At 47.1% G+C, this 23,811-nt stretch overlaps 1 protein-coding gene across 1 annotated transcript in view; it reads left to right on the top strand.

The window, feature by feature from the left end:
- LOC144889717 (uncharacterized) overlaps positions 1–13,617 on the top strand; it is a 42,889-nt gene extending 29,272 nt beyond the window's left edge. Inside the window, exon 5 of the mRNA XM_078770900.1 lies at positions 13,431–13,617. Within this exon, the coding sequence (XP_078627026.1) occupies positions 13,431–13,441 (11 nt within the window). The 3' untranslated portion in view covers positions 13,442–13,617. The remainder of the gene's footprint in view (positions 1–13,430) is intronic.
- Positions 13,618–23,811: the final 10,194 nt, after the last annotated feature.

Raw genomic sequence — 23,811 nt, 5'->3', positions numbered from 1 at the left:
AAAAGCACCGAATAGCCCGTTAACAAGGGCGGCAATTTATATCAAAAGTTCACCACACAAAAGCCACGCCTCTCAACGGGGCGTGGTATGCAAATCGAGAGACCGCCCGGGCAAGGCAAGTCCGGACACGTCCGGGCGAGTCTGGGCAAGTAACCACCCGCCGGTTACATCATCGGCCGGTGCAAGGTGATTGTGTCATGCTTCCGGTAACCGCTACAAACCGATGATTCTTTGTCCCAGGTGTTTTTGTTACGTTGTTAAAAAAACATCGAAGAGAGCATTTAAAAACCTCAAAATATAAAATAAATTGTGCTGATATAAACGTCATGTTTTTTGTTTCTGAAATATCTTAATTTTAATAGAGCAAATGTATCTGGTTATGTATGTCGTTATGTTTATATGCGACAAAAACGTCTTCTTCTTCTTCAAATAAAATTACCACCCTCTTAATTACCACCCTTCTTAATTGCGTTAAGACTGCTGAGAACCCTCAGACCTTTGACGACCACCCTTTAAATCCCCCAAGACCCTTCAAACCACCAAGACCCCTGAAGACCCAAAATACCCTGAAGACCCCAAAGACCCCGAAGACCCAAAACATCCCAAAGACCCAAAATAGCCTTCAAGGCCCCGAGGCTCAAAAAGACCCTAAGTACCCCAAAAAAACCAAAACCCCAAAGACCCAAAACACCCCAAAGACCCAAAACACCCCAAAGACCCAAAACACCCCAAAGACCCAAAGACCCAAAACACCCTGAAGACCCGAAACACCCCGAAGACCGAAAACACCCCAAAGACCCCAAAACAGCCAGAAGACCCAAAATATCCTGAAAACCCAAAACACCCCAAAGACCCAAAACACCCCGAAGACCCAAAACACCCCGAAGACCAAAAAGTCCCTGAATACCCAAATGGTGCCGAATACCCAAAGACTCCAATGACCCAAAACACCTCAAAGACCCAAAAGACCCCGAAGACCAAAAAGACCCTGAAGACCAAAAATACCCTGAAGACCCAAAATACCCTGAAGTCCCAAAAGACCCTGAAGACCCAAAAATACCCAAATACCGTTAAAGACCAAGAGAAACCAAAACACCCCAAAGACCCAGAGGCCAGACCCAGACCCAGAGACCCAGAGACCCAAAGACCCAGAGGAAACAAAAGACCCTTAAGACCCAAAAGCCTCTGAAGATGCCAAAGACCCAAAAGACCCTGAAGACCCAAAACACCTCAAAGACCCAAAATACCCTTAAATGCCCAGAGGATCCAAAAGACCCTGAAGACCCAAATGGCCCTGAATACCCAAAACACCATGAGGACCCAAAAGACACCGAAATGGTCAAAGATGCCTACCCCTCTGAAACGACGTGTGGTGAGGCACGTGGAGCGCGCCGAGTCATGCTCGTTCTCATAATAAAGCTTTGTTGAAAATTTGTTAACAAAGCTCAAATGGTCTCCTCCATAACTCCAAAACCATGAAACTTAGTGGCCTCAAACTTTACATGCATACACCTGAACCTCTAACAGATTGCAATGATGAAAACTGGGTGTTTGTGTGTTATAACATGCTTTTTGAAGAAGATTAACGAGGTGCTCAGAATAAAAACAACGGATGTCGTGGTGGACCAATATGGCAGCCCGCCATATTGGTCAGCCCACTGCCACTCACTGAGTTTTTAAGCCGGCATTTTGTTTCGGCCTATTCAAACGTGCCTTTCTTGGAAAGACGATCGATTTATCATTACATAATTGAAGCAAGCATATCATCAAAATCTGGATTTGGATATGAGGATTGGATCATGTAGACTAAATAAATGTCCAAATCTGGAGTGAATTCTGACGAAATTTACCATATCTAGCGATTTTTATATCTTAGTGTATATATGCATTTATTTAAGCGAGGCTGTCATTCTTCTTCTGGGGTTAGTTTTTTTTTGTAATTTAACCTAATAATAATTTTAACTTAATTCATACTTCCATGGGATAGGGTGTCACTCCACTGTACCTGCAATCTGTTTTTAAAATTCCTCGGCCATTTCAACCAGAAGCAATCAGCTTGCTATCGCTTGCCAAGCCAGCCGTTCCTTATCACCCATTTCGTTGGAGTGCTTGCTGGAGTGCTTAAGCTGCTTGGCGAGGGCTCTGCAAATGAAATCAGAAATACCTGTGTACGAAATTAATTAGTCACAAGACCGGGGAGGTTTGGGTGTGTTATGGCACCATTTTTGAATATGATTACCCACCATTTGGTGAACGATATTCAGGCTGCTTTTGAAAGCCATGGTGTTACAGTAGATACAGCTCCCTTTTTGTTTTTGCGTACCCATTTTTTTATTGACTAACATTTTTGTGCGATATACTAACCCTCTCCTCCCTCCCCCTCCTTTCCCCCCACCCCTTTCCCTCTCTCTCCTCCAACTCCCCTTCCCTTCCCTTCCCATCCCCCAACCTCCGATCCTCCCCACCCATCTCCCTCCCTCCTCTGCTCCCCCTCTCTTCATATTCCTCTCATGAAGCAACTCATTGTTACCCGGCAACGCCGGGTACTTTTGCTAGTAATTACAATATTTGCAGAGAACTATAAAACTATGTAAGATCAATAAAGGATAACAGGGCAGGCAGTGTGGTTTTGGTGTGGTTAAGATTAATTATATTGATTTACACATTTCAAGTTAATTCTTTATCTCTTTCTTCTTACATTGAATTATCAAGTCATTCAGAATTAAAAAGCAGTAATAAACATTTTAAAAAATCAAAATATTATATGTTTTATTTGGTCTCTCTTCTCTCATCTTCAACCTGCTAATTTCAAAACAGTCAGTAAATATAAAATTATTGAGGATAACTTAAACATTAAAGGCATTGAAAACCCAGTCAAAATAAAAGATGTTCAAAGGTTTGAAGAACAAAATAATTTATCCATTAATGTTCATGGACTAACAGATAAGAATGAAATCTATGTATTAAGAGATCCAAAAAAATGTTTAAATTTAAAAGTTCACATTGACCTTTATTTTAACCATGGTTCCATTTCACATTATACATTCGTTGAAAAATTATCAATATTACATACTTCTCAGAAATTAAGAGATGGGACAAAATTATTTGTAGAAGAAGCTTAAAATTATTTAATGATAAACGAGGATTCGAACAACATATGGAATATTTCCTGAATAATAAAACACTTACAATTAAAATGTATCCTGGAGATACAACTATTGGTTCACGAGTTATCAAACAGTGTGACCACTATATTCGTCATGGGTGTGTGTCTGTGTGTCTGTCTGTCCGCAGCATAACTACCCGATGATATCATCCGATCTTGATGAAACTTGGGTGGGAGGTTGATATCATGATCTAGTTGTGTCCTGCCTAGAGGGGGCGTATTGCGCCCATTGTTGGCGGAGCGACGCCCGAAAAAGATGTCTTTTTAGGGGGTAATCGATTTCAAGCTACATCTTCTCCGAGGGGTTTGGGGGAATCTGACAGGGGTTTCGATATTTGGTTAGGCCAATGTCATGTGTCTAGCCCCACAGAGCTCGATTTTTCATTTTCGCCCCAGGGTCAAGGTCACAAGGTCACGAAATTTTGAAAAGTCGATTTTTGATGGTTTTATTACATTGTTCGCTTCCTGGTAGGGTGAAATGTCGTACATGCTTTTATATTATCACATACATCATGAAATAGCAGTTTTCCAACAAAATTCAGAATCTTCGACCTTTGACCTTTGAAGGTCACAAAGGTCAAATTTTCAAAGTTGTCGGAATCGAACCGAATTTTTTCGGTATTGTGCAGCTAACTAACCTCATAACTGATTATACATTATTTTCTATCTCATTTCAAGGTCAGTAACCTTCGTTTTGACATTTCAAGGTCACAAAGGTCAAATTTTCAAAGTTGTCAGAATCGAACTTAATTTTCGCTATTGTGTAGCTAACTAGTCTCATAAAAGATAATACATTCCTATTTATATTTTTTCCATGTCGGTTTTGCCCTTTGTCATTGAATACCGCTTGCTCGTGAACCATCGTCGTCTCCTGACTTGTTAAATTTTATGTTTATAAAAAAGAATCGAACAGTATTTTGTAATCTATGCTAATTTGAATGTACCTTAGAAAAAATACTTATTTTTCTTATAATACAAATAAATCACACGAGAAAGAATATGAAAAACACATTCCATCAGGTTTATATTATTATATCAAATCATCCGTAGGTAAACAATTTAATAAAATGGAATGATACAGGGAAAAAGATGCAATGAAATAATTTATTAAAATATTACAACAACATGTAAAATAACTTACAATGTGTTATTATTTTAAAATGAGATAATGGTGAGTACAGAACGAGAAAAAGAGGCCTTTTTGAAAATACCCAAAATTGTCAAACATGTTAAATAAATTGTCATATGTTGGGGGAGTTTCGCGAAGTAGCTCATAATGCATGTAATTGGTTCATGAGTTATCAAACAGAGTGACCACTATATTCGTCATGGGTGCGTGTCTGTCTGTGTGTCTGTGTGTCTGTATGTCCGCAGCATAACTACCCGATGATATCATCCGGTCTTGATGAAACTTGGGTGGGAGGTTGATATCATGATCTAGTTGTGTCCTGCCTAGAGTGGGCGTATTGCGCCCATTGTGGGCGGAGCGACGCCCGAAAAAGATGTATTTTTAGGGGGTAATCGTGTTCAAGCTACATCTTCTCCGAGGGAGTTGGTGGAATCTGACAGGGGTTTCAGTATTTGGTTAGGCCAATGTCATCTGTCTAGCCCCACGGAGCTCGATTTTTCATTTTCGCCCCAAGGTCACAAGGCCAGGAAATTTAGAAAAGTTGATTTTTTATGGTTTTATTACATTGTTCGCTTCCTGATAGGGTGAAATGTCGTACATGATCTTATATTATCACACACATCATGAAATACAAGTTTTCCAACAAATTTCAGAATCTTCGACCGTTGACCTTTGAAGGTCACAAAGGTCAAATTTTCAAAGTTGTCGGAATCGAACCGAATTTTCGGTATTGTGTAGCTAACTAACCTCATAACTGATTATGCATTATTTCTATCTCATTTCAAGGTCAGTAACCTTCGTTTTGACATTTCCAGACCAGCACCACACACAGTTACGTACAGCTGGCTCTTAAATGCCTGCGCACGCACCGCATTGGGGCCCTTTGTAAATAGGCATGTACACTGCATATCGGGGGCTGACACCTGCCACATGGGCCCCCGACCCCCCAGTCCGGGCCTGTTTCGGTTATAGTATGTCCTTTGTCATTGAATACCGCTCGCTCGTGAACCATCGTCGTCTCCTGACCTGTTTGAATTTTGAGACCACAACTTTTATTCGTGTTTTTCTATAACAATGCAAACTGTAAGTAACACCCCTGGTTATATCTCCAATATTCCTTCAAAAGATGAAAAATACATTTCTTTTACAAAATCAAATCCTATTCATAAAACTCATCTTCGATTTTTAGATTATTTTTAATTTATGGCATATTCTCTATCAGGTTTAGCTAAAATTTTAACATATTGTCCTGTGGATGACTCTATTAAGACAGAGCCTCCATGGATGGCTAATCGAGCTTACTTTGAGGCGTTTCCAATTGATGGCAGACAATACGCGAGGAGGGGGGGGGGGGAGGTTTGGGGGAGAATGCCGACTTACCTGGGTGGCCTCGACGATGTCTTCACCCTTTGAAAATGACTCACAGAAACGGAATTTATGTGCAAAAATCAACCGCGGCTTTATTGCCGGACTCCGAGAACAAAGAAACGCGCCGGTAAAAACTAAACTCCTATATCGGGACGTCCCCAAACCTCACTACAAATAAAAGACAAATGGAAAGGATAAATGAAAGAAAAGGTTGTGCTTGTGGATGCGTCTTATCTCTGTCTGGATGCAGTGTCCGTCAGGAATCGTTGGGTCCGAGCACATCGCCCGACCCCAGATCCGGTTGGCGCGAACCGCTCGGTCATTGGCGCGAACACCGGCCTCGATTCATGGTTTGTCCCACGCCACAGCACTCGTCCACAGGCACCAGGAGCCAGAACAACAGGGGAGGACGATTGTCGGCGCCCAACAGGCAAAGGTACACAAGGGGAGAGAGAGAGGAGAGAGAGGAGAGAGAGGAGAGAGGAGAGAGGAGAGAGGAGAGAGAGGAGAGAGGAGAGAGGAGAGAGGAGAGAGGAGAGAGAGAGAGAGGTCCGGGCAGGAAGAATCCAAAAACGAGAAGAAGGAAATGTCGGCCAGCGATTGGTTTTACTGGTCGTCTCCTGATGTCAGCTCTCCTCCATCCACCCCCCCACCCCCCAACCAGTGCGTCGCTTCTTCATAGTTTTTCGTGCCCTCTTTACATCACCGTCGCTTCTCCTCCAATCAGTGCATTGCTTCTTGTGGTTCTTTCGCGCCCTCCTCACTGATTGACCATGGTGTCATTGGTCGGTGGCAAATCAGTGTGGCACGTCCTTCACCTTCCTTATTCTCCTGACCTGAACTGGTTGTTACTCGCCCCTCCCCTGGCCAATCACGAGTTCTCCTGTGCGTGGCTCCCAGACTGCCTGTTCGATGTTTGCCTGCCATGCCGCCTTAGTGTGCGGTCACTTCCGGTCTGTTTTCCATAAGTTATTGTGGCTGAGGGGGGGATTTAATTAATGTGGTGCGCTATTGGGCCAAACTAATGTGTATGAGTGCATTGCCATACGGGACACCCGAATGATCACAGAGGGAACGATGTACAATGGAATCTTATCCTTATGCCCTAATTCTAGTTACAAAGCCCCACCCCCTCATGGCGGGGACACAGATACGCAGCTTACCCCGGCAAACCGGGCTGGACAGATCCCTGACTTACTTACATCGAGATGGTTCTTCTTCTTCACGACATCGGAGCACCTACCTATGCAGATCTACCTGAATCTATATATCCCCCTACCCAAAATTCATAACAATATTTTCCAACTGTATACAAAGAGTTTAGTGATAAAAAGAATTTCCCAAAAGAAAGATTATTTTGAAAATTTAATGAAACTATTGTCATGTAAAGAAGACTTTTATGACAGATTGAACGATCATCATATTTCTAACAAAGACTATGAACATGAACCAAGGTATGGGAGTTTAATTAACATGAAAAACATGGGAGAATATTACGAACTTTATTTACTAATGGACATTCGACTACTAACAGATACTTTTGAAGAAATTAGAAAAACCTGCTTAGATAAAGATTCTTAGAATATTGAGCCTGCTCCTTGAACACAGCATCAGGATTAGCTTGGAAATCAGTTCAAAAGATGACACAACAAAATTCGATTTATCTTAATGTTTGAACTTGTTAAAAGTGGAGGCATTTCACAACTGCGATCAGAGATATGCAAAAGCAAAAAATACGTGTATATCTTAACGGATATGATGAAAATAATGAATTAAATTATCTTATTATGTTGACATAAACAACCTGTACAAACATGTGATATCTCAATGCTTAAGGATGAGTGGATTTAAATTGAGCAATTTAAAACAAATGGTGGATTCAGGGGTTGCCGATTGAGACGAGACATCTTGGAGGCGAGTGGACATAGTGTACCTCAATCCTATCCTACCAGCCTGTTGTCAATATGAGAAAAGCCAGGTGTTGGCTTAATGGCTAAACTGGCTAGCTTGTAAACTCAGGGTCCTACGTTTAAGCCCCTGTTGTGCCGTTGAATTAACACCATGTGGGTTGTCTCAGCCTGTCATCCTTGCTAGGTTGGCAAAATGAGTGCCAGCTGACTGGTAATGGGGAGTGGTTGGGGGTGGGGGGTTGTTGGCGTTGTCAAGGTTGAAAGTTGTCACACCTTCTATTATGGCTAATTCATTGAGGACTATCATTGAGATTTCTTTTTTGGTGGATGGGAATGCGAAGTCCTGGTAGTCCTGGTGTAATTAGCTATTGATAGAATGGCCAGTCCATGAAACACTATTCATGATGACAAAACTGTTCTTTATTATTGCTAATTATTTGTAGACAACTCTTGTATGGTGCTGTTCTCTATTGCGTTCTCATCTTGTGTAATACTGCGCATTGTTATTTGCATATTCTGTATCTATTATCTTATTCTAATATCTACCATCGCTTTCTTTGTCTTGCAGATTGATTGTTCATCGTTGTTGCTAATAAACCTGCATTCAATTGATACATTCTTGTTTATGAACAATCAACTCATCTGAGGATGCCTGCTGCAGTCTGCCCCTTCCCGAGCTGTGTCTACGTTACTGACAGCACTGACAATGCCGTTGCTGCTATCCAGCTCTCCATCCACGCCATGACCCACACGTCCATTGCACCAGCCAAACCGGACAAAGTCAGCCGTCCTCGTATCCAAACCGGCGGTACCAGCGAAGATTGGCAATATTTCACCAGAAGATGGGATGGTTACAAGGCAGCGACCCAGATAATCGGCAATGATGTTCGCGTTCAACTCCTTGAATGTTGTGATGATAACCTACGACGTGACCTCCACCGCAGCAACCCACGCATTGAAATCAAGGACGAGGCAGCTATACTACAAGCCATTCGGTCCCTTGCTGTCCGAGAGGAGAATACCATGGTGTCCCGCGTAAACCTCCACAACATGCGACAGGACCGAGAAGAACCAATTCGTACCTACGCAGCCCGTCTGGCTGGTCAAGCTGAGATCTGCAAGTTTTCTGTTGTATGCTCATGCAATCCCCCTACTGATGTCAACTACACCAAGGACATGGTTCGCGATGTCCTATGTCGGGGACTCGCCGATCAAGATATACAACAGGACATTCTCGGCGATCAAAATCAGAACATGAGCTTGGAGGAAGTTCTCATTTTCGTCGAGGCCAAGGAAGCAGGGAAACGTTCCCAGAATGCCTTGCTCGATAGTGAAGGCGCTCATGGCGCAAGCCAATACAAAAACTGGAAGAACAAAAGAGCCCTGATCACTACCGACAAGCAGGCGGCCATTTGTAGTTATTGCGGCAAAACTGGTCATGGCAAACAGCCGAACATCGACCAAAGGCGTCAATTCTGCAATGCCTACGGGAAAACATGCAGTAAATGCGCCACTCGCGGCCATTTTGCACATGTCTGCCGGGGAGGCACGAAAAAGGCGGACAACAAACCTACGGACAAATCAATGGATGCTCATGATGTGGATGAAAGCAGCCAGGTCCACGATCTCCTCTGCTCTGTCACGGAACGAGAAACGGCCATTTGGAAGCCGCAAATTAAAAGGGCCATGGCCACCTTGTCAACTCCACTACACCTCGACCACCATATATTTGACCACCTCTCTGGCTGGACCAAGAAGAAGTCTCAACCACAGCCGTACATAAAACTCATAGCACGGATCGATAAGGAATCTTATGACCATTTCGGCCAGCCACTGTCATCCCGACCAAAATCGGCCAGGCTCCAGGCCATGGCCGACACTGGCTGTCAAAGCTGCCTCACAGGACTTAATATTTTCCACAAACTCGGGCTGCGTAATGAAGACCTGTTACCTGTCAACCTGAAGATGAATGCTGTTAACAGTGGAAGGGTCCGGATTATCGGCGCCATGCTCCTACACCTGTCTGGTCGCACAGCCAATGGCGACATTATTGAAACCCGACAAATCTGCTACATCTCACCTGACACACGGAACATGTATCTCAGTCGTGAAGCATGCGTCGATCTAGGCCTCGTGTCTAGTAGCTTCCCAACCATTGGCGAATCCAACACAGTTGGTGCTGCAGTGGCAGCAGTTATCGATGCAAATTGTAACTGCCCGGTAAGATCGCTTCCCCCTACACTGCCTACATCTATCCCATTTCCGGCCACTGACGAGAACCGAGAGAGGCTGGAGAAATGGCTACTGGAGTACTACAAAAGCAGCACATTCAATGTCTGCGAACACCAGCCACTACCCCACATGGAAGGTCCGCCTCTCACACTGATGGTTGACCCCGAGGCAACACCAAAAGCGGTGCACACCCCAGTGCCTGTCCCCTTACACTGGCAGGCAGAAGTCAAGGCTGGCATCGATCGCGACATCAGGTTAGGGGTTCTGGAACCGGTGCCAATTGGTGAACCAGTGACATGGTGCAGCAGAATGGTCGTCTGTCCAAAGAAGGATGGGACCCCACGGAGGACAGTTGATCTGCAACCACTGAATGCGCACTGCACACGTGAGACCCACCACACCCAGTCACCCTTCCATCAAGCAATGGCGGTGCCACATAACACCAAAAAGACGGTAACAGACGCCTGGAATGGCTATCACAGCGTTCCAATCAGAGAATGTGACCGCCATCTGACAACGTTCATCACACCATGGGGCCGATACCGTTACTGCACCACTCCCCAAGGTTACATCGCTTCAGGTGATGGATACTCCAGACGATTTGACGAAATCGTATCGGACTTCAAAAACAAGTCCAAATGTATTGATGATACCATCATGTGGAGCGACACATTGGAAGAGAGCTTTTTTCAGACATGCAACTGGCTCGACCTGTGCGGCCGTAATGGGATTACGCAAAATCCGACGAAATTCCATTTTGGTCAGGACACGGTCGAATTCGCTGGATTCGAGATCACCATGGACAGTGTACGACCATGCCAAAGGTATCTCCAAGCGATACAGGACTTCCCCACACCAAAAACAATTACTGACATTCGCTCCTGGTTTGGGCTAGTCAATCAGGTAACATACTGCTTCAGCATGACCGAGAGGATGCGACCTTTTCGGGACCTCCTAAAACCATGCACCCCCTTCTACTGGGATGCAACACTACAATCCCTATTCGAAGAATCAAAACGACTCATCATATCTGAAGTCGCAAATGGGGTCCGGATCTTTGACAAGGAACGGACAACATGTCTCGCAACTGACTGGTCGAAGGATGGGATTGGCTTCTGGCTCCCCCAAAAACACTGCAGATGCCCTGGTGAAACCCCACAGTGCTGCCCCGATGGCTGGAAAATCACCCTTGCTGGAGGCCGCTTCACCCATGCAGCGGAGTCGCGCTATGCTCCGATAGAGGGTGAAGCTCTAGCAGTGGCGGACAGCCTGGAAAAAGTAAAGTATTTTGTGTTGGGATGCAAGAACCTGATTATTGCCGTCGATCACAAGCCCTTAATCAAGCTTCTTGGTGACAGACGATTAGAGGACATCCATAACACGCGGCTTGCCAACTTGAAAGAAAGGACCCTAGCATATCGTTTCCGAATTATCCACATCCCGGGAAAACGACACTGCGTACCAGATGCGATTTCACGACATCCGCCGGGTGCCAGACCATCGGAACGACTGCCACTGGTGGATGACATTTCCTCCATTATGGATGTGGCCACATCGACTACACTAAGACAGCACACCTTGACTGGGCTGTGGACCACAGATGACGACTCTGGCATGGAAATGGCTATTTCTATGGCAGCCATCAAGACACTCGATTCTGTGCGGTCCGTCACTTGGGACGATGTTCGGGACGAAACAGCAAGTGACACTCAGATGCTGCAGTTACTCAATTCTATTGAGCAGGGTCTACCTGCCAGTCGGGACGATTTCCCTGTGTCCATTTTGGAATACTTTCCCTTCCGTGAACACCTCTACACTATTGATGGCATAGTGGTCTACAAGGGGAGGATTATCATCCCACCGAAGCTACGGAAGCTTGTCCTTGAGAATCTTCATGCTGCTCACCAAGGAGTCACGGCTATGACCACCCGGGCCAGCAGCTCGATCTTTTGGCCTGGAATCACTCCCCAGATTCATGAGATGCGCAATCGCTGCTCACACTGCAATCGGATGGCCCCATCGCACCCAAGTGCTCCACCTACAGCCTCAGCTGAACCTGCCTACCCTTTCCAGTACGTTTGTTCAGATTACTTTCATCACAAGGGTCGGAGTTATTTGGTCACCGTTGATCGTTACTCTAATTGGCCAATCATTCAGCTAACTACTGGCGGGGCACAAGGCCTAGTGAAATGTCTGCGGTCGAACTTCGCCACTTATGGTATCCCCGACGAATTGGCATCTGACTGTGGGCCAGAATTCACGGCACATGACACCCAAGACTTCTTGCGTCGGTGGGGCGTTAACCATCGGTTGTCATCCACTGCCTTCCCACACAGCAACTGTCGTGCCGAGATCGCAGTCAAAACATCGAAAAGAATGATCACCGATAACACTGGTTCCAATGGTGAACTAGACACTGATCGGTTCCAACGTGCAATACTCCAGTACCGGAATGCACCGGATCAGGACACTAGGTTGTCTCCAGCCATGATCATCTTCAAGAGGCCAGTCAAGGACTTCATACCCATCATCCCAGGCAGATACTTGCCATCGGACACCTGGCCGGAAACACGCAACAATCGTGAGGAAGCTTTGCGCATTCGGCATGCCAGGGAGATCGAAAGACTCTCTGAACACACGACAAAACTACCTCCACTGGCCGTCGGGGACCATGTCCGGATCCAGAACCAGACCGGCCTGGAACCACGAAAATGGGACCGGACCGGAACCGTGATTGAGGTAAAACAATTCGATCAATACGTTGTCAAGGTGGATGGCTCCGGAAGAATCACTCTCCGGAATCGTAAGTTCCTGCGACATTTTACGCCTTTCAGCATGACAACTCCCACTACGACTGGCAAAAGTGGCATGCTGCCAACCGTTATGCCAAGTGTTATGCCAATCGTACCGAAATACTTAATGTCTGGTACCCAACCCATCGCCGCTCCAAGAGTCTGTCTCAATCCTGTTACCACTCCCCAGAAGGGTGAACCCCAACATGTCATTGCGCCGGGCTTACCATCACAGACACTCCGCTCCACCACCGCGATGACACCACCCGCGAGAGTCGCTAACCAACCACATGTGCAGACCACCGCCACACCTCCACGGTCACTGCCTATTTCTGCCCCCTTGACGGTTCGGGTGATGATGGACCAGCTGGAGGGGACTCCGGCGTCGGACAGGGCGATAGTGAACCACCCACCGGAGACTCCCACAATGGACCAGGAAATTACGAACTGCCCTCAGAGGACTCCGACGATTGATCGGGTGGTGACGGGCCGCCCGAAGCGAATTATCAAACCACCAGCCCGATTCAATTCAGAAAAATATCAATTATAAACTCATGTGATCCTTTTTCTCGGTCTCCAGTTTCGTTCTATTCTGTGTCACAATTGAACGTTTTTGGGAAAGGGAGATAGACAACTCTTGTATGGTGCTGTTCTCTATTGCGTTCTCATCTTGTGTAATACTGCGCATTGTTATTTGCATATTCTGTATCTATTATCTTATTCTAATATCTACCATCGCTTTCTTTGTCTTGCAGATTGATTGTTCATCGTTGTTGCGAATAAACCTGCATTCAATTGATACATTCTTGTTTAATTTGTTCTCCAACCAACAGCAACACCTTGACAAAACCATTACGATGTGCTATCCTGCGACCCCTGAAAGACGTCTCGGAGAGTGAATCAAGCAGGGCAAGGGTTAAATATGGCACAAGTAGAAAAAGTATCATAGCTGAAGAAATGAATTATATTATTGTTTCAAAAACATTCACATGCCAATGAGTAAAACTTATCGATCTGTAATTACCGGTACCTGTTTTTTTTTCCATGAAACATCATAGTTGGATTGAATCCTCTTTGGATACCCATAGTTCATGTTTCTTCAAGTGATTAAACTTAATGATCTAATTGTTTATAGTAATGCAAGTCAATATTCTAAAAATGATACATCAGAACACTCATCTTTGTGAAAGTGAGTACATTTCTGTGTTGAGATACAAGAGGAACAATGGATTTTTACTCCTGTGGGAAATTAAGTGTGGCTGAAGTGTTCTTGTTGTTTTTGTTGTGGTTGTTGTTGAAAAGCACTGGAAAGTTCTCTCGAACAAGCCCGCAACACAGAGACAACCAATCGATCAACCAGGAGCGACACAGATACCCCCCATATCCAGGATGGTGTACCACCACCTTCACGAAGTTAGGGCCATGACAGAGTTAGAGAGAAAGAGAAAGAGAAAGAGAAAGAGAAAGAGAAAGAGGAAGAGGATGTGTCATCCCCCATCCAAAGCCATGATATATTCTACACCCGTTAAATCACCCACACCCCAACAAAATGTTGCTTAAGTATCCTTCTACAAGTCAAGACCATGTATAAAGAATATATATATATATATATATTCTTTACAGTGCATTCACAAAGTATTCTGTATATATATATATATATATATATGTTGGAACCCATCTGTGGATCGGTCCCATCGGCCGATGGGTCTGACCCATCTGTGGATGCACGAGAAATGACAATGCAGACCCATCGGCCGATGGGTCTGCGCGATCTGCGGATGTGTTGTTCACCTTGAAGGAATGTGTTGACAGAATGGTGCTCTTCAATCAGGTACACAGTCATTGGAATTACATGTGGTAGGAATTTAACAGAGATGAATTTAAAATGTTTTATTATCTATTTCTACCCATCTATTTATACATTTTGTCAATACATTTTGTAATTACCAGATACATGGCAGTTTTAGTAAAGCTTTACATAACATACTCAACATTCATACAAAACATTAGGTGTTCTTCTGATAATGGCGGAGGGGAATGTTAAATTCCTTTATATTAAATTAAATAAAATAAAATTTAAATTAAATAAAAAAATAAAATTTAAATTTAAAAAATAAAAGTTAAATAAAACATTTAAAATTCATCTCTGTTAAATTACTACCACATGGAATTCCAATGACTGTGTACCTGATTGAAGAGCACAATTCTGTCAACACATTCCTTCAAGGTGAACAACACATCCGCAGATGGCGCAGACCCATCGGCCGATGGGTCTGCATTGTCATTTCTCGTGCATCCACAGATGGGTCAGACCCATCGGCCGATGGGACCGATCCACAGATGGGTTCCAACATATATATATATATATATATATATATATATATATATATATATATATATATATATATATATATATATATATATATATATATATATAATATATACAGATACTGAGTATATATATACTGAGCAGATATATGTATATATATGTAGGGAGCTGTAATGCCCCTCCCCCTTTGTATATCCTTGCTGCTTTACCAATTACCAAGTATAACCAATTGTATGTTTTGTTTTGACTTACTACTGTACTCTTTTATGATACCGAGTTCTTTCTTGTGCATTGAGGATGTGTAATATCCTAATAAGGAGTTCTCTGCCTGTGAGCTCTGGCCTGCGTGGGCACAATCTCTATTTCCCCTTCCCAGGCCTTGGAGGCAACTGTTATCTCTCTTTGCCTTTCTCCTGACTTTGCCATTATCTTGCAAGCTGACAGTTTTATGAGTGTCCACTCCCTTTGTACTTTCCCAAGCTAGCTTCTATACAGAAAGTTGTAAACATGTTGCCACATAATGCTGATCATCTCCTTATCAGAGCTAACCCATGACTGGCCTTGGATGAACTTCCTTTAATTAACTGAACAACAGGATGGGACTATGGTGGGAGGCCCAATGAGCCCATTCTGTCTCTGTGTCTTGTGAGCTAACTCCACCCCTGATTTTCTTTATATAAAGCAATGTTAATTGAATTATTTCAGAGCATCTTGTTGTGCTGTTGGTCACTCCTTGTGAGTTTCAATACAACTTTGCTGTCCTCAAGCTTGTGTACTCGAGTTCTAATAAATATATCCGTTGCTCCTTACTTCTGAGTCTTCTGAGTCCCAAGTCCTAAGTCTCAATCCGACAACTGGTGGCAGCGGTGGGATCAGTCTGGGCAGTCCGGGACGCGGTCCCAGGCAAGTGAGTGGTGAGAGACCAGCTGGCAATTGATCCGGGTCAGGTGAGCTGTGGTTTTCTTTTGTTTTTCCTTTTTAGCCTGGGGGTCAGTCCAAATTGTAACCCACTCTCTCTTGCTCGGTTGCCGTCTGTTCCGTTCCCTGCTCATACCTGTTCCACGAACCTAAATTTAATTACGGACCGCTTGGGTCCTGGAGCAACTGATTGTTTATGGACTCGTCAGGGTAACGTTATGTAAGGGAAAGTGCCCCACGTTGGGCGCCTGAGGTTAAGGGGTAATAGATCTCTGGGTTGTGAGGGTAAGGATAAGGGCGGCGTCCCGATCCGAGACCTACCCGGGAGACGTCGGGATTTTAAGTAAGATCAGAACTATTACACGGGCGTAGGACGCCAGGAAAGTGCAGTAAGGGTAGGATAGACGGCTGTGTAGGCGGACGAGCCTCTCAGGAGAGTAGGTAGCGCGGCCGTACCACGCGAGGCGGGCGAACCTCACGGGTACAAGGCTGCGAGCCTCTCAGAGTTAGGTAGTGTAGCTGTGCCGCGAGGCGGGAGATCCTCACGAGTACAAGGCTACGTCGGTAAACTAAGGTTTCTTAGGATGGGTAACAGTATAGGTAATAAGACAGTAAAGGCAGGTGAACCGCTTAGACATACCCCAGCATTTTTTATGTTTAAGAGGCATGGCTATGATGCTGTGAGACCAGGGAAGTCATGGGTTGCGCTGACGAAGGATTTAGGAGAACCATGGCCCGAAGGAGGGTCTTTTGCGCTGGAAAAATTGGACGTGTTGTATGAGACATTAGACAAGTTTGAACAGACCACGAAACACTTCCCGCCGGACTACTGGAAAGTCTTTGGCTGGTGGAAGGAAGAAGCGATGAAGCGACACGCAAAGTCGAAACAGGCCAGCTTGGCCGGTGAGGTAACAAAACTCAAGGGTCTGAGGAAACAGGCGAATAAAGAGCAGGATGAAGCGCTTAAGGAAATAGAAAAGCAGGCCAACGCGCGACTGATGCCGCTCGTTGAAAACCCAGACCCCGCGAGAGGGGAGGTAGCGACCAATCTACCCTCCCCAGCCCCAGACCTAAACCCTGTCCCGGGGTTTCAGGCACCACCTATCCTTTCTGCGCCCCTGCTACCACCCCCCTATAACCCCGCTACCATCGCGCCCCAGATACCCCAGAACCACCCGAGCCAGGGAAGACTGTTTGCACAACTCGGGGCTAATGGAATAGATGACGGGACCGACATCGCAGGGTTCCCGCCACCGATAGGACCGGATGGGTTATACCCCTCACTGGTAGGTTGTAAGGGGAAAAGGACCTCACAAACTACCCCATTGGAATGTCAGGAAATAGAGGGAAGGAAAACATTGTGCCCTGTACAAGTTATCGGAGTTGACGCCCAAGGACAGGGGGTTCGAGAAAGGGTACCATGGAAAGAATCCTCTTTAACTGTAATGCGGGAAAGGATTCAACATTTGCTTATTGAGGATCCACGGCAGATAGTGCCGACCATGTCGAATTGGTTTATAGCTGGCGAGTGCGACTATCGAGACATAACTCATATGGGAGTATCCGTGCTCCCACCCAAAGTATGGGAAAGGGCTAGACAAAGAGCACACTGGCCGCACGACGACCCAAGGGCGGTGGGTGCAAACCCCCAGATAACACTAGTGCAATGGGAGGCACTGAAGGTCCGGCTGCTGGGTGCCATCGAACATGCGCTGTTGCCAGCAGGGGGTCCGGATTGGGGAAAAATCGGGGCCATAAAACAAAAGGCAGGAGAACCAATTGGAGAGTACCGAGAAAGGTTGGAAAAGGCCATTGCGCGCTGGGGAGGACTGGGTCCGATGCAGCTGGTAGGGCTACCCCAACCATTGGTAAATCAATATCTAATCGAGGGGCTTCGGCCGGTATTAAAGAAACAGGTACAGACCGTCCTCTTCGGCTGGAAGGGAATGACAACCAACGAATTATGCGACAAACTGGAACAATGCCCGGGCTCCTCCCTAGAGGAGAAGAAGGATATTAAGGAGGAAATATTGCAAATGTTTGTCCAGGAGAAACGGGCTCAATTTAATCAAAATAAAAAGGGGGATCAGAGTCAGGACTACATACGCGAACAGTGCCAGAAGTGGGGACCTGTTCGAGGTTATGAGGACCTTGGGAGGAGCGGTTTGCCTTTCTATAGGGGCCAATTCCCTAACGGAGAGTGGATCCACCGCGAAGGTAACCTCTGTGAAGGTTGTACTGCTGAGGATTTAGGACTAATTAATATGGATGAAATAAAACAGCAATGGACAATACCACCCCCTCTTCCCCCTCCTCCTCAAAACCCTCAAACTTGGACTGTGCAAGGGCCCCCTCCCCAAAATTGGTATCCACCAAGACCCCTTCTCCAAACCCCTGGACCACCCCCCAATAGTGGGATGCAGAACGGACCAAGGGGGAACTGGGCCCCGCCTCGGGGCCCGCCGCAGTGGCAACCAGTAAACCAGTCACATTGGGGGCCGCCAGAACGCCGGCAGGGCGGAAGGGGCGCTGTAGAGGGACGACCTATGCCCTCCGCACCACCGGTTCCGCAGGAACCGTGCCATTATTGCAAGCAGATGGGACACTGGATACGTGATTGCCCAAAGGCTCGTAAGGGGTTTCAGCCCCAATACAATAGAGGGGCCTATTGACGGGACACTGGCGAGTCGCCCAAGGAGTGTCCTCTCTTGACCATGACACCGGCAGAGGAACCAACCATGATGTTGGACGTGGAGGGAAGACCATTAGAATTCCTCGTAGATACGGGTGCGACTCGCAGCACAATTAACAAGGGGCAATTGCCCTCTTTGCGCCCTACGGCCAGGAACGTTCAAATACTGGGTGTTTCGGGTTTACCCCAAGCGCTTCCTATTTCGGAGGAAGTGCGAGTAACATGCGGCCCGCTGGAGGCTAAACATGCTTTCTTGATGACCACTACCGCCCCGACGAATTTGTTGGGACGGGATTTATTGTGCCGCTTGGGCTGTCAAATCTCATGTACCGAGGAGGGAGTTTTCGTAGACGTCGCGGAATCTAAACGCGACTTGGTAATGACGGCATTGTCTCGGCCCGGCCCCACCGTGTATTGGTGGCGCATGGATGAAGGGGCTCTGGCTACCTGGACGCATATCATAGATAATGTGTGCTTGGACAGTGCGGTCCTGCGAGATTGGCTACAACTGCACCAAATTTCGATAAAAACCTTAAAGGATAATCCACCCCATTGCACTGCGTACTATGATGCTACGGGCAACGACGAGAATTATCGAGAAAAGGTTAAGGAAAAGCTGGGCGAGCGCACGCCTCTACACTTATCACGGATATGGATCGGCCGTGAGGGAATAGGAATCGAGGCAGTCCTAACCTCGAGTCAGCGTGCGTTGACCCAATACCCCGAAGGAGCGGCCGCCCATGTTACCCTCACTACTGCCAAGGGGTGGCCGCCGGAAAGTGTAGGTTGGATGGTGGGGAGGTTACGAGAAGTCCCCTTACAAGGTTACCGGAGTAAGAGAGGCCGCTGGACTTTGAAACGGCTCCAAAATGGCGAAGGGTTCTCAATTGACTTCAAGACACAACGGAGGGATGGAGTGTTCGAAGCAACAGAGTTGCCTCCTAAGGGCACCTATGCCATGAGGGCAGTGCTGACGGACCCGGGTGAGTCAGATTACCTCCTAGCGGAGGTGCCAGACAATTTATGGCCCAAAAGCGACGGTGAGGTTGGACGGATGTGAGACGCCGAACCTCTAGTGATAGCAGTGCAGCCGGGGATGCGCTTGCCAAATGTAAAACAGTATAAGCTACGACCTGAGGCCGACGTAGGCATAGCACCAGTAATTCAATCCCTAGTGGAACAGAAAATTATTGTGGAAACTAACAGCCCATGTAATACACCAATTTTGCCAGTAAAAAAGCCGTCAAAGGACAAATGGAGGTTTGTACAGGATTTAAGGGAGGTGAACAAGGTGATACAGGGCATACACCCACTAGTTCCAAACGGAGAAACCCTCATGATGTCAATTCCGCCGGACGCAACATACTTCACGGTCATCGACCTTTGTTCTGCGTTTTTCTCTGTGCCCATCGCGCCTGAGTCACAATACTTGTTCGCTTTCACCCATAGGGGGCGCCAGTATACTTGGACAGTACTACCTCAGGGGTTTTCAGATAGCCCCACTCTGTTTTCTCGGGCGCTGCACCGCGACCTGGCGGATGTGGAATTGAAGGGAGGGTCAGTGTTGCTGCAATACGTTGACGATTTGTTGATTTGCTCCCCTTCAAAGGAGGCGTGCGAAATGGATTCCTTGGCCCTATTAAAGGCCTTGGCGGCCAAAGGCCACAAAGTAGGCAGACCAAAACTTCAGTTTGTGCGGCAGGTTGTAACTTACTTGGGACACGCCATTTCGCACGGAAAACGAGAATTGGATGCTGGACGAGTGACCGCTATTATGGAGCTGCCTCGCCCTCGCTCGCAACGGCAAATGCTGCGCTTCCTAGGTATGACGGGATATTGCCGCACTTGGATACTTGATTTTGCACTGCTGGCTAAGCCACTATACGAGGCAACCAAATCAACCGCCTCGATCGAATTGGTATGGACGGATGAATTGAGGCGATGTTTTGACGGGCTGAAAAAGGCGCTGGTCACGGCACCGTCATTAGGACTCCCGGATTATGCGAAACCATTTACCCTTTACACTCACGCCGTGGGAGGTTTCGCCCAGTCAGTTTTGACACAGACCCATGGGGATAAGGAGCGGCCGGTAGCCTACTTTAGTAAAAAGTTAGACCCGGTCGAACAAGGGTTTCCGGTGTGCCTGCAAGCCGTGGCAGCGGCCAGGTACGCAGTAGAAAGAACAGCGGACATTGTTATGGGACACCCAGTAACGCTACGGGTACCACATTGCGTCACTTCGCTGTTGTTACAGCGAAGCACACAGCATTTGTCTAACACTAGATTAATGCAATACGAATCCGCACTGATCACTGCAGCCAACATCACGATCGAACGTTGCACGACGCTCAACCCAGCCTCACTGATGCCCACTCCTGAGGAGGGCGAACCTCATGTGTGCACCGACGTTGTGCAGCTAGTCTCCACGGTGCGATCGGATTTAAAGGACAATCCCTTAGAATATCCCGACTGTACATATTATGTCGATGGATCAGCTAGGCGCGCATGGGACGGGTCCCTGTTGTCCGGGTACGCCGTGTGCTCGGATAGCGAAACGGTAGAAAGCGGGCGTCTTCCACCTACATTTTCCGCACAGCAGGCGGAACTGTGCGCCTTGACTAGAGCGTGCAGCTTGGCGGAAGGCCTTGCCGTCAACATTTACACAGATTCGGCCTACGCTCACGGCGTAGTCCACGATAAAGGTGCCATCTGGAAGATGAGAGGTTTTCTCACATCTGCCGGTTCAGTGATAAAGAACGGCGCGTTGGTAGAAGGGCTCCTCCGAAGTATTTTACTTCCCCGCGCTATTGCGGTAATTAAGTGTCGTGGCCACCAAAGGGCGGACACTGACGTTGCCCGGGGCAATGCAAGGGCGGACGAGGCGGCAGGAAAGGCCGCCAACCAACAGATAGAACGCAACATGCCGATGGTGACACGAGCACAGAAGACAGCCGCACAGATCGCTGACATACCGACTGCGGGACCACCCGCCACACCTACTAAAGACGATATCATAAATTTGCAGAACGCTGCAACGACGGCCGAACACGAGGACTGGCTCAAGCGAGGGGCGATACGCCCCGGGCCAGGAGAAATATGGACCCTTGACGAGAAACCCATAGCACCCCAGGCTTTACTGCCTTGGCTGGCACGCATGGCTCATCAGAATGGTCATGTGTGCCAGAGGGGGGTGATGGGTCAGATAAACTACACTTGGACAGCGCCAGGACTGTCACGGATTGTATCCGAAGTGTGCCGATCGTGCGTGGTCTGCCAGCAACACAATAGAGGGGCGCCGCCGAGACATGCACATGATGGGGGACGGCCCCCGCCTAGTGGGCCGTTCGCAACTATTGAGTTCGATTTTACAGAATTGGAACCAAGCATGTCGTTTCGCTATGTGTTGGTGATCGTAGATACGTTCACCAAATGGGTCGAAGCATACCCATGCGTCAAGTCCGATGCTCCGACAGTAGTGAAGCGCCTCGTGCGGGATTTTATGTGCAGATTTGGCATTCCCCAGATAATTTCGTCAGATCAAGGGGGCCATTTCACGGCGCAGGTGGTTAAGGGCATCCTGAAGGCGTTGGGCGTTAAACAATCCTTCCATTGCGTCTACCACCCACAGTCCTCTGGACTTGTGGAACGAACGAACAAGACTTTAAAGAATAAACTAGCGAAACTTTGCGCAGACACAGGCTTAAGGTGGCCAGAGGCTCTTCCGCTTGCATTGATGAGCATTCGTTCCACCCCGGGTCGCACTACGGGCCTTTCCCCCCACGAAATATTAATGGGACGACCTATGAGCTTGCCCGTTTCAGCACCAACAGACATGTCCACCCTTGCTTTGCCAGTAATGGATGACATGCTTTTGAGATTTTGCATAGGCTTGTCGAATGTGGCACGCAGCATCCATGCTCGAGTACGAGAGGCGCTGCCTGAACCAATAGGCCACGCCATCCACAACTTCCAGGCCGGCGACTGGGTGCTCGTAAAGCACTTCACCCGCAAGGCTGCTTTGGAGCCACGGTGGAAGGGACCATTCCAGGTGCTACTAGTCACACCGACGGCAGTCTTCTGCGAGGGTAAACCTTCGTGGATCCACGCCACCCATTGTAAGTTGTCCATTCCCGCACCACAAGTCACACAAGACACCGCACCTCTCACTGCTGAAAACACCGCACCTCACACTGCCGAAGATAATGCATCGTCTAGGGCACCACAGTCTCCTAAGGGCGGTGATGACGGTCATGATGATGGGAATTCTGGGTAGCTGCCTCAAACCCCCTGCCGGAGATAGGCTCTTGAACTTTGAGCGACTGAGAAAGGACCTCCCCAAGTACCCAGGACCCGACAACTATTCAGCATTTTCCCTCTACCCCGTCAAGTATATAACGGCTCGCTGGGGAGACAAAATAGCGGTGAATTGCTGCAACCTGGAAACGAGCTTTAAGTGGTTATCTGTAAGATGGGCGGAAGCTATAGTGGTACACAATAACACACCACAGGCACGGATGACAAGAACACGCCTAGTCCTGACTAAGGTTAGGAAAGTGGAAAATGGAACATATGGGGACATAAGCTGCCGACATGCCCGAGGATATGGATGGGGCAAGGGCGTTGAGAATACTACCCTCATGTTGCATTATGCCCCCATTGGTCCGGATACAACAATGATACTTGAATGTGGAATATGGCCCCCTCGCACGACAATTCCAAATGGAACCACATCTTACCTTCGACCTAGTTGCGCCTCTTACGTCATTAAGACCCCGCCTGCCCAGAAAGTAAGAAAGAAGCCAGAGGAGAACACATACTGGAAGGTCGCACGGCATATGGCCACATTACAAAATAGGACACGGTGTTGGATGTGTATGCACCTTCCCCGCACCAGCACAACAGGAATACCAATGGTAGCGTTACCCCTATCACTCAATGATTTGTGCTCAAAGCCACTAGACACCAAATGCCTTAGTACAACCCTGACAAGCCAAGGTTCTGACGGAACTGCGTGTAAACGAGTTTTCCAGTACTCGCCCCCCATCCAGTCCCGACACTTTGAGGAACGTCCGGCGCCGGTTTGGGTTAAACCGGCTAGGGGGGCCCTCTGCTTAGAAGGAAAGGGCCAAATAACGGTAGGCAAATCTGTGTGTAGAGCTACCCTCCTCGCGGACCCTAGGGAAGGGAAACACATGCTGTTAGTAAATGTTACGAGTTCGCCCTTACATAATCTCACACACCTCCAGTTGGCATGGGAAGGGGTAAACGGAACAAA

The sequence above is a fragment of the Myxine glutinosa genome, chromosome 1 (genome assembly GCF_964187855.1).
Source record: "Myxine glutinosa chromosome 1, kmMyxGlut1.1, whole genome shotgun sequence".
Lineage (NCBI taxonomy): Eukaryota > Metazoa > Chordata > Myxini > Myxiniformes > Myxinidae > Myxine > Myxine glutinosa.
The sequence above is the reverse complement of the archived record's forward strand: the minus strand, read 5'-3'. Positions and strand labels throughout refer to the sequence as shown.